The 11,366-nt window shown below is 39.2% G+C and overlaps 1 protein-coding gene across 2 annotated transcripts; it reads right to left on the bottom strand.

The window, feature by feature from the left end:
- Positions 1–9,684, bottom strand: LOC137002416 (tripartite motif-containing protein 16-like). Of its 2 annotated transcripts, none has more exons than XM_067362035.1 (7): positions 9,545–9,684; positions 8,804–9,398; positions 8,630–8,725; positions 8,279–8,512; positions 6,232–6,379; positions 6,061–6,123; positions 1–1,671 (listed from the first exon to the last, which is right to left on the bottom strand). In XM_067362035.1, exons 2-7 carry the CDS (start codon positions 9,392–9,394, stop codon positions 1,118–1,120), a joined length of 1,686 nt encoding a protein of 561 aa, XP_067218136.1. In that variant the 5' UTR covers positions 9,395–9,398; positions 9,545–9,684; the 3' UTR covers positions 1–1,117. The 2 variants fall into 2 exon arrangements, with proteins under 2 accessions (XP_067218136.1, XP_067218137.1); XM_067362036.1 differs by having other exon boundaries at positions 8,804–9,448; positions 9,545–9,664.
- Between the last annotated feature and the right edge of the window lie 1,682 nt (positions 9,685–11,366).

The following is an 11,366-nucleotide window of genomic DNA, read 5'->3' as shown; positions in this document are numbered from 1 at the left end:
CAAATCCATTTTGTTTTATTAAGGTTTTTTTTTTTAAATTCATAACAGTAAGAGTCAATTCTAACAATAATAAATGTGCATAAAACAAGTCTTTTAGAATGCAGCACAATATCTTACAGCAACTATAAGCAAAGGGCAGGTGTAAGATTCCATGGAGGGCGTTAAGCATCCAAGCAAGTGCTTTCAGCAGGCAGGACCACCTGTGGTTTGGCCGTTTGGAGCGGCCGACCAGCTTTTAGGCATTGCGTTTAGTGAAGGAAAGTGATGCTTTGGTTTAATAGCTCTTGTGCAGCAACCTCGAATGAGTAAAACGCTGACCTCAGCGGAGGATTTGACAGTTACATTCATTTTGTTTGTTTTTTCGTGTGTGTGGTTGGTGTCCTTACCCTGCTGAAGGCACGTTACAAGAAACAAAGCAACTCTTCTGTTGTCGTGTGTTAAGTGGACGTCTTTTGCTAGCATCTAGAGTCGGTTTGAAGGCCTTTTTTTAATAATTGTACTGTTCTTACGGTTATACTCGGATGGATGTGCCTCAATTCAGTCTTGAGAGATACTTGAGATCATGTGGCGATGATATGGTTTTTTATTCTTCATGCAGTTATTTATGTCCATCATATGACAAATACTGTATTTTTGAAGGTGTATCTATTTGTAAAAAACCAAACCAAACAAACAAACAAAACAAAAAAAATCTGAATTTCCCACAGTGACAAGGTCACTCCAGTACTGCCAAATCAGACTCTATGTATGGTTTACATTTTAAAGAGACATGACAACTAGCCTAAAAATGGACTTCAGTCACATTAATTATACATTTTGTATAACTGCAATGTGATATACAGTAGGCTATTTCTTAGTTGTTAACGCAAGCAAAGCAAATCAATCACAATCTTTCACTGCACAATATTAGAACATTACACAATTACACACACACACACACACACACACAAAAATCTAGCAGGTTTCCCTTGTATTGGCTTTGCACACAGTCACAGTCGACAGTTTGTGTTGTAATGAGACATTTAATGAATCCAGTTTCCAGTTTGGATTAAACTGTACTCTGAAAGATGGCAGCTGCTAACCACTTATACCAATTTTGATTAGATGCTTAAACCTATTATATAATACTATTATTCATAGAACCTCTGAGGACAAGTTTTACTGTTGATCCTAAATTGATGCCAAACCCTGGATAGAGCGGCTGAGTGAATGTGGTCTGGACTCTGTGGATGAGGGTCATTGTGTCAGAGACGCTGTAGAAGGACAGAATTCCTGCACTGTGATCCACATACACTCCTATTCTAGATGAGCTGGGGAATATAGGGAGTTTAACCAGTTTCTGATTGTGTCTGAATGCATAACTGGAGTCAGAGCAGGACAATCTCCAGGACTGATCATTAAATCCAAAGACACAATCCTCATCATCTCCTGTCCTGCTGATGCTCTTGTATGACACTGATATTCCCACCCCAGCCTTCCCACTCCACTCAACCTCCCAGTAACAGCGTCCACACACACTCTCTCTACACAACACCTGAGAAAAATCATGAAATCTGTCCAGATGATCAGGGTACTGCTGGTCAGACCCAATAAAGGAAGCCACACTGTTGCCTTCAGACAGACGGAGGTATTTATGTGCAGTGTTTGAATCCAATGTGAGCTGACAGGAATCTGAAAAATTATATAACATAACTTTTATATTTATGACATTTTATTATAGTCACATAAATTGGTAAAACAAAACATGTAAGGGTGATTTTAAAACCACAATTTTAAAGGATTAGTTCACTTTAAAATAAAAATTACCCAAAGATTTACTCGCCCTCAAGCCATAGGTGTATATGATTTTCTTCTTTCCGATGAATAAAATCAGTGTTATATTAATAAATATCCTGACGCACCCAGGCTTTATAATGGCAGTGAACGGGACCAACGCGTTTGAAACTCAAGAAAGTGCATCCACCAACATCCAGACATCAAACGTACTCCATTGGCTCCGGGGGGTTAATAAAGGCCTTCTGAAGTGAAGCGATGCATTTGTGCAAGAGAAATATCCATATAGTTATAACTGACGCAATGTCAGTTACACTTTTCTCGTAAGTTGAATATGGAAGGCGGTCTGGTGGTAGCTACATATTTTACTTTATAACTTGTTAAATATATATATAATATTTTTCTTACACAAACATATCGCTTTGCTTCAGAAGGCCTTTATTAACCCCCCGGAGCCGTGTGGAGTACGTTTATGATGGCTGGAAGCACTTTCTTGAGCTTCAAACTCATTTGGCCCCATTCACTGCCATTATAAAGCTCAAATGCATCAGGATATTTATTAAAATATCTCAGATTGTGTTCATCAGAAAGAAGAAAGTCATATATACCTAGGATAGCTTGATGGTGAGTAAATCTTGGGGTAATTTTCAATTTAAATTGAACTAATTCTTTAAGGATCCACAGAATCCCCCATCCACCCTATCACCCTGACAAAAACTAAAGAAAACAAATCAGGAATAATAGAGAACCGTAAAAGCAGTGTGAATAAAATGGACATAATACTGACTATAAATGCTGTCAAGCAGGAAAATAAGACCAGGGGTCGGCAACCCAAAATGTTCAAAGAGCCATATTGGACCAAAAAAACAAAAAACAAATCTGTCTGGAGCCGCAAAAAATGAAAAGCCCTATATAAGCCTTATATGAAGGCAACACAGGCTGTAAGTGTATATTAGCTATATTAGCCTACTATCAAAATCACTAAGTAGGCTACAAATACATAATGAGTATTCCCGAGGTATACATTTAAAAACTGCTGAAAGCTGCAGAAAAAAGAAGGAAATTGGTCACATTGCAATACACAGAAACAGCTGGACTCCAGGCAGAGAAACATGGATTTGCAGTTATCATTTTATGTCAAATTGTTGGATTTTGAGGTAAAATCATTGCATATATATTGTATTTTTATATATTATGTTGACAAATCATCAATTAAATATTTTCCATCTTATATTCTGCATAATTGTATGTTTTAAAATAAACACTGACAAAAAAACTATACTATAAAACTATATGTTTTAGGGCTGGACAATATGACGATATAACATTGATATAAGTGATTACACGGATTTAAACCTTCCTATATTGTAGATTTGCTTTATGTATTCCCCCGGCGTCAAATCAGGCACATATAAATGTCAGGAAACACGACTCCTGGCTGCATGTCAATATCCATGGATTAGGTTTATTTGACAAGTTGTAAGAAACACTTTCGAGCCCAACCTTTACTGTAGTCATTTGTTTTACTCGTGTTTTCGCAGTTTCCCCTATTAAATCTAGTCAAGCAGCAGGTTCTTTTGCCACTCAGTCCAGCTGAGGGAACGCACTTTCGGCGGGAAAGTGACGTCAATGCATACCCTCTATGGCCCTGTCCCAAATGGCACACTCTGGACTTGTGGACTTCCTGAGAGTCCACACTTTGGTGACGTCATGTAGTGCAGACCATAGACTGTAAAAAAATATGGACGTAGCGTCCGTGACGTCACCCATAGAGTTCTGAACAGCAGTTTTGACCAAGCGGGAACCTCCCCCAGTCTCTCTTGAAGATAGATATGATAAAACTTATCTTTATTAATAATTTAGATAGTATCTAAATAGATAGCTCCTTTGCTTGCTAACATGGTCATGTCGAGCTAGGCGGGCTTTTCAATGGGCTCTTTGCCCATTTTCAGTTATCCGGGAGTGACGTGCGGTGACGCGCAGCTAAGATGGCCGCGGCCTCATTTGCGCGTCAAAACTGCTGTTCAGAACTCTATGGGTGACGTCCATATTTTTTTACAGTCTATGGTTTTTACGTGCAAATGAGGCCGCGGACATCTTAGCTGCGCGTCACCGCACGTCACTCCCGGATAACTGAAAATGGGCAAAGAGGCGGGGAGGTGGTTTGAGCTGATGTGATTGGTTGCTGAAACCACGCCCGCCTAGCTCGACATGACCATGTTAGCAAGCAAAGGAGCTATCTATCTAGATACTATCTAAATTATTAATAAAGATAAGTTTTATCATCAGAAAGTTCTAAAGGTTTACTGTCAATCTACGGTGTTTTTTTAAGATATAGATGCTCCAACACCAGTAATTTGTGTTGGGTGTGCAAATAACAACATGGAAACTTAAAATGGGACTTCATACCTTTATAATAGAGATCGCGAGATGAATCCAATCTGTGGCACTCGGGTAAAATATGAGTGTCCAATGCAAAACATAAACAGTACTTTTGTCCATGAAATATTGATATATTATCCATTGTTTGCATATCATTTCTTCGGAATGATCTGCTCTCTGTCATCGTTCTTCAAGAATTAATGCAATCCGAGCAGCGTTTATGTTGTAAAACTGTATACGATCGTATCTAACAAAGAAATGAGCCTGTTTCCAAAGTATATTTTTTCAAAATAGTGCAGCTGTTTTAGTTATAATATCCAAGCAGTGCTGTCGGATTTTGATATCCTCCTGCCATTGTCATTGTAGTAAATCTCACAAACAAAACTTTCAGCCATGATCCAACAAAGTGTGTTCTGTTTCTTCCGCATGCATGCACATCTACACAGACACACATCAGTCTCGAATATTATGCAGCAAGCCATATTTTATAATTGTATAAAATAATCGAGCACAAATACGTCTGAGATGCCAAATTCAGCGACTGGAATTAACTGAGGTAACATGACGGCTCACAGACAGCAGCGGCATCTACCTGTCACTCAAGTGACCACGCCCTTAATTATGCAGAAATTTAAGGCTTAATATAATTTAAAAGAATGAGTTAGAAAAAAATTTACCCCCCTCAGAGTTGTCATGAAGGGCAAAAATAGTAGTATAGACCAAAACCACAATTTGAACCAACTTGTAAACATGTTTTTTTCTGCTGTAAACTTGGCCAATTTAACATGGGACTCAATGAGATTCTGCTCTCTTTTGGAGCCTGTCCCTAGCGGCCAGTCGATGAAACGCAGTTTAAGTCACTTCCGTATTGGCTTCACAAGAGACTGGGGGAGGTTGCCGCTTGGTGCAGACCTATAGGGCCCTTGGCGCGAGTCCACGAGGGCGCATTGAGAGGTATTTTTTGGGACAGAATCGATCGTCACGCCAGAAATAACGGTCCGATTGTTTTTTGACAGGAGCTGAAGGTTTGGGTATAATATTTAGCATCGAGAACAGGTTTCTTTTCTTTTGCAAAATATTATCTCCATGTCAACTACACAGCCTGCTTTTGCTTATGCCACCTGGGCATTAGACAACATGCTTATTTAAATAATGTATACAGTTGTAATAATGTTCCATTTGAATTAAGATTACAATTTTAACACATAATAAACATGTGCGTGAGTTTCAGATGAATTTACAGGTTTAAATATAAATACTAGGTTTACATATGACAGAAAAGCCCTGACATTCGGTTCTATTTATTTAATGAATCATAATGCGATCGTATTATTCAACGCACTATTATTATGTTTGAGACATCAACCACTGGTCGATGATCATAATGTTTGTATAAACTGTAAGTAACAACTGGTAAAATGTACACCTAGGTCATAAAAACCGTAATGATACCTACACTTAAATATTTTCTTCTCAGCCATGTCATCAATTGCTCTTGAGTAAAATCTCCTCCCATCCGTTGTCTTTTGCAAGGATTCCTGGGTAGTTAAAGTGTGCGGAGCCTGCATCTATGACGCAAATCTTCGTTGACAGAAGTGTTGAAATGTAATATTTATTGTACTCATTTTTACAGCATTGGAAAACGTTAAGAATGTTTGTTTCATGTTTGTCCTCCTACAGAAACCATATGAAAACAATATGGTTTTTTCATTTTCATACATTTTTGAAAAAGCTCCAGGGAGCCACTAGGGGAGCGCTAAAGAGGCATACGTGGCTCTAGAGCCTTGGGTTGCCGACCTCCGCACTAGACAGATAACTAATAACAAGTTAGAATTTAGGTCATCGCTGATTTATTTTTCTTGAAGATTCATATAATTCTGACTTTGCTTTAATAGTAACACTTACATTGCAAGAAGTCATCTCTGGTCATGAGTTCAGTGGCAGGAACAATGTCAATGTATGCCACAACTGGAACCAACAAGACATATACAGTATAATTAAAAAGATGTTTTCTTAATTGCATATTATGTGCATGATTTGTTTTTTTTTTTAAGTAAATGACATCCAGTACTTTACCTTTACCAAATATTTGGTCTGTTGCTTCTTTGCAGTCGTATTCAAGTGTACCTCTTAGCATAGAGACAGATAGAGACAAATCATCATAAGAGAGGAGAGAACTGATACTGTCTCTAGAAGCAGGAGGAATAGAGAGAGACTGAAAACTCTACAAAGACAAACAAAAGAACAGATTTTAATGATCAGTGGATCTCATTCACTAACCATGCGTACACATGTATTTGTGTGTAAAATCTGTGTCCACGTGTTTTCATTGAAGGGTAGAGAGTTCAGCACTGTGATTGACATGACCAATGAACTAACAGAGATGAGAGTCTGTCTGCTTGCCTGTTCATTGCGGTCATTAAATATTGATCATTACATACATAAACATGACTCTGCATGAGCTGATTCATGAAACCATTACTGTCAGAATAACAACTGCTCGTTACATGTCTGTTAAAGCACTTAAAGCAATGGTTCTCACCAAGGGGGTGAGAAATTTAATTTAAACTTAATTGACCCTTCACAAAGACCCGCTCCCCTTAGTTACTGTTGCTTTGTCCGACAAGCCATGCGCTGTCACGCCATACAGAGTGAAAAATACATCGCGGAGCAAAGAGGACACTGACAACACGTCGACAGACAACAAGCAGGTTACTTATTATATTAAACAAAGTCCCAGCTTTCAAAGTGTGTAATTTTTTAAGAAATTCGATTCGATGTGGCTCTTATTGTGCCGTGACAGATCGCTGTAGTGCCTCAGCTCAAGAGGCTCGTGAACCGATCATCTCTTCCTACTAGTTCATTTATAACATCAAATAAATATGAATGAACATGAGAAGGACTATTGTTTCAACCGCAAAAGACGTCAGTACACACCATTTTTCAAATTTAAGTCCACCAAGGTTAATCTTCTAACTCCTGTCTGCTTTGTCGGACAAAATGGCGGATTTGGCGTTATGACTGGTTAGATCGCTTGTCAATCAAACTCCTGGCGAAGGGTCAATTGGGAGTGCTAAAAACACATAAAATATTTTTTTTCCACCCTCAATATCTATTGTTTTTATAGAGGAGGATGCAGTTTTTGAAAAAAAATTAAATGATGTTATCTAATATATAACTTGATATAATACTTACATATATTGTATGTTTATAGCAAAAATACCAGAGGAAATATCTTAAGCAAGTAATTACTCACCCTCATGTCATCACCCTCATGACATTTACCCTCCATTTAAATATATGAAACTACCACATGTCCAGAAAATTAGTAAAAAATAACGTTAAAATAGTCAACGTGACTACAGTGATTCAACCTTAATGTTATGAAGCGACAACAACACTTTTTGCTTGCAAAAACAATAGAAAAATAACGACTTTATTCAACAATTTTTCCTCATCCCTGTCAGTGTGTTAGGCAGGTGGCGCAGTGCTGCGTTTCAGTGTTTACATCCGAACGCCGACTCATTATTGGCCGGCTCCTGCATCAGAATCACATGCATGCGTCGTGGTGCTCACGTGAACAGCATCAGCCAATACTGAGCCGCCGTTCTGACGTAGAACCTGGAAGCGCTGCAATGAAAATAGCGTAACAGAATGACGGGAGAGACGAATTTGTTGAATGAACTCGTTATTTTTGTTTTGTTTTTTTGGTGCACAAAAAGTATTCTCATCGCTTTATAACATTAAGGTTGAACCAGTCAGTCACGTTGAGTATTTTTAAGTAAGTCAAGTAAGTATATTTTTACTACTTTTCTGGTCATTGAATGTGGTAATTTTGTTGCTTTCAATGGAGGATAAAAACCTCGGATTTTATCAAAAATATCTTAATTTGTGTTCTGAAGATGAACAAAGGTCTTACAGCTGTGGAACAACATGAGGGTGAGTAATTAATGACAGAATTTACATTTTTCGGTGAACTAACCCTTTAAAATTGTTTTGGACAATGGTGAGGGGGGCTTTGGTCAAAAAGATCGAAAAGCACTTACTTTTAGCTCTGATTTTTAGAAACTATTCACTGTAATAATAAGATCATCTTAAATGTCCTGCTTCTGAGATGTGTTACCTGTAGGAAACAGATGTGATTGTCTGTGTGTGAAAGCTGCTCCAGCTCAGCTTCTCTCCTCTTCAGATCATCAATCTCCTGCTTCAGTCGCTCCAGTTGTTCTTCAGCTCGACTCACTTCATCCTTTTCCTGATCTCTGATCATCTGTGTCATCTCAGATCGGCTTCTCTCAATAGAGCGGATCAGTTCAGTAAAGATCCTTTCAATGTCCTCCACTGCCGCTTGTGCAGAACGCTGTTAGGACACACAGACAATCAGACCGTTCACTCAGTGAGCTTCAGTGGAACAGGACACCTTAACGACTGGAGTCCTCAAAGAACCTAAAACATTTCTGACTTCTCTTAAACTCACCTTACGAGTCTTCACAGTCTCTTTCAGCTCCTGAAGCTCCTTCTCTCCCTCCTGAATTCTCTGCTGGTACTTTCTTTGTATGTCCCACAACTGTTTCTGTAACAGTAACAGAAAACATGTAGCTCTAACTGTATTGCATCATAAACATATGTTAAAAAAATTTGCTTTTCATACCTGTTTCTCAGATCTCTCTGCTTCAGCCGAAACAGTATCATGATTTGTGTGTTTGTCCATCGTACACATCAAACAAATACATCGCTGGTCAGTACGACAAAAAACCTCCAGCAGTCTATCATGATGAGAGCAGATCATCTCCTGCAGTCGTCCAGTGGCATCAGTCACTTTATGTCGTCTACCTAAGTGAAATTCCTCATGATGCCCAAAGTGAGTATTACAGTAAGATTCCAGACACATCAGACAGGACTTTACAGCTTTATATTTTCTCCCAGTGCAAACATCACACTCCACATCTCCAGGTCCAGCATAACTGAGATCAGGACGAGCAGTTTGGACTTTTATCTGCTTCAGTTTCTCCACCATTTCAGCAAACACCACATTCTTGTTTAAAGCAGGTCTTGGAGTGAAGGTCTGTCTGCACTGAGGGCAGCTGTAAACTCTCTTCTGATCATCTTGATTCCAGCAGTCTGTAATGCAGTTCATACAGTAACTGTGTCCACAGGGGATGGTCACTGGATCCTTCAGTAGATCCAGACAGACTGAACAGCTGAACTGATCTTTAGTCCACAAAATACTGGCTTCTGCCATTTTACTGCACGAACACACAGACGGAGGGAAACATACAGCTAATCGACACTTGAGCTTAAAGAAAGGTGTAAAAGGTGTGTTTTAAAGATGTGGCTCAACTGTAGAATTACTCCAGTGACAGCTTCTTCGCACAGAAAGACCATTACTTACCTTAAAAATGTTCGTCAACTTTGGAATGTTGTACCAGTACAGACACTACAATAAGACAAGCTTATAACCAGAGAGAGAGATGCAAACAGACAGATGTATAGATTTCAGGTTTCCTTTTACTCTAACCGAAGAGTTTCCTGGTTCTGCGTATGAAACTGAAACAAGCAGTTTTGTGAAAATACGAAGTTAAATTCGACCGGTAGAGGGCGCTGATACTCTGCGTTTTCAAGACTGTGTTGTGCCAGATCTTGCCTCTCTGTAAAAAATTACCGTTTTTATAGTAAAATAGTTTAAAACGCTACGTCAAAACGTTAATTGTGAGTCAACTAAGATAAAATATGTTATAATGAACCTCATTCACATTATGTGCATAGTGAAATATAAGCGTTCCCAGAAATGTTTATATTTAGGCTACAGGTACTGGTCATATAATTAGCATATCATCAAAAAGTTGATTTATTTCACTAATTCAATTCGAAAAGAGTTTCAGTCTGCACTCCCAGCAGGCAGTTGGGCATTAGAGAGACAGTGTCACCTACACAGTCACAGAACAACAAAACAAACAAAAATATACGTCCTGGGACGTAACAATTATATTCATTCATTACACACAGACTGATATATTTCAAATGTTTATTTCTTTTAATTTTGATGATTATAACTGACAACTAAGGAAAATCCCAAATTCAGTATCTCAGAAAATTAGAATATTACTTAAGATCAATACAAAGAAACGATTTTTAGAAATCTTGGCCAACTGAAAAGTATGAACATGAAAAGTCTGAGCATGTACAGCACTCAATACTTAGTTGGGGCTCCTTTTGCCCTGAATTACTGCAGCAATGCGGCGTGGCATGGAGTCGATCAGTCTGTGGCACTGCTCAGGTGTTATGAGAGCCCAGGTTGCTCTGATAGTGGCCTTCAGCTCTTCTGCATTGTTGGGTCTGGCATATCGCATCTTCCTCTTTACAAAATCTATGGGGTTAAGGTCAGGCGAGTTTGCTGGCCAATTAAGAACAGGGATACCATGGGATACCATCCTTAGCTTTGGCACTGTGTGCAGGTGCCAAGTCCTGTTGGAAAATGAAATCTGCATCTCCAAAAAGTTGGTCAGCAGCAGGAAGCATGAAGTGCTCTAAAACTTCCTGGTATACGGCTGCGTTGACCTTGGACCTCAGAAAACACAGTAGACCAACAACAGCAGATGACATGGCACCCCAAACCATCACTGACTGTGGAAACTTTACACTGGACCTCAAGCAACGTGGATTGTGTGCCTTTCCTCTCTTCCTCCAGACTCTGGGACCCTGATTTCCAAAGGAAATGCAAAATTTACTTTCATCAGAGAACATAACTTTGGACCACACAGCAGCAGTCCAGTCCTTTTTGTCTTTAGATGCTTCTGACGCTGTCTGTTGTTCAAGAGTGGCTTGACACAAGGAATGCGACAGCTGAAACCCATGTCTTGCATACGTCTGTGCGTAGTGGTTCTTGAAGCACTGACTCCAGCTGCAGTTCACTCTTTGTGAATCTCCCCCACATTTTTGAAAGGGTTTTGTTTCACAATCCTCTCCAGGGTGCGGTTTATCCCTATTGCTTGTATATTTTTTTTCTACCACATCTTTTCCTTCTCTTCGCCTCTCTATTAATGTGCTTGGACACAGAGCTCTGTGAACAGCCAGCCTCTTTTGCAATGACCTTTTGTGTCTTGCCCTCCTTGTGCAAGTTGTCAATGGTCATCTTTTGGACAACTGTCAAGTCAGCAGTCTTCCCCATGATTGTGTAGCCTACAGAACTAGACTGAGAGACCATTTAAAGATCT

Source organism: Chanodichthys erythropterus, chromosome 16 (assembly GCF_024489055.1).
Source record: "Chanodichthys erythropterus isolate Z2021 chromosome 16, ASM2448905v1, whole genome shotgun sequence".
Lineage (NCBI taxonomy): Eukaryota > Metazoa > Chordata > Actinopteri > Cypriniformes > Xenocyprididae > Chanodichthys > Chanodichthys erythropterus.
This window is presented reverse-complemented; position numbering and strand designations above follow the sequence as displayed.

What these genes read in the sequence shown, in the direction of transcription:
- LOC137002416 (XM_067362035.1), bottom strand. Translation starts at nt 9,394, where the DNA reads ATGGCAGAAGCCAGTATTTTGTGGACTAAAGATCAGTTCAGCTGTTCA. An exon ending in ATCACATCTGTTTCCTACAG is followed by an intron (nt 6,380 to 8,278) that starts GTAACACATCTC and finishes TTGTCTTTGTAG; the next exon opens with AGTTTTCAGTCTCTCTCTAT. An exon ending in AGACCAAATATTTGGTAAAG is followed by an intron (nt 6,124 to 6,231) that starts GTAAAGTACTGG and finishes TGTTGGTTCCAG; the next exon opens with TTGTGGCATACATTGACATT.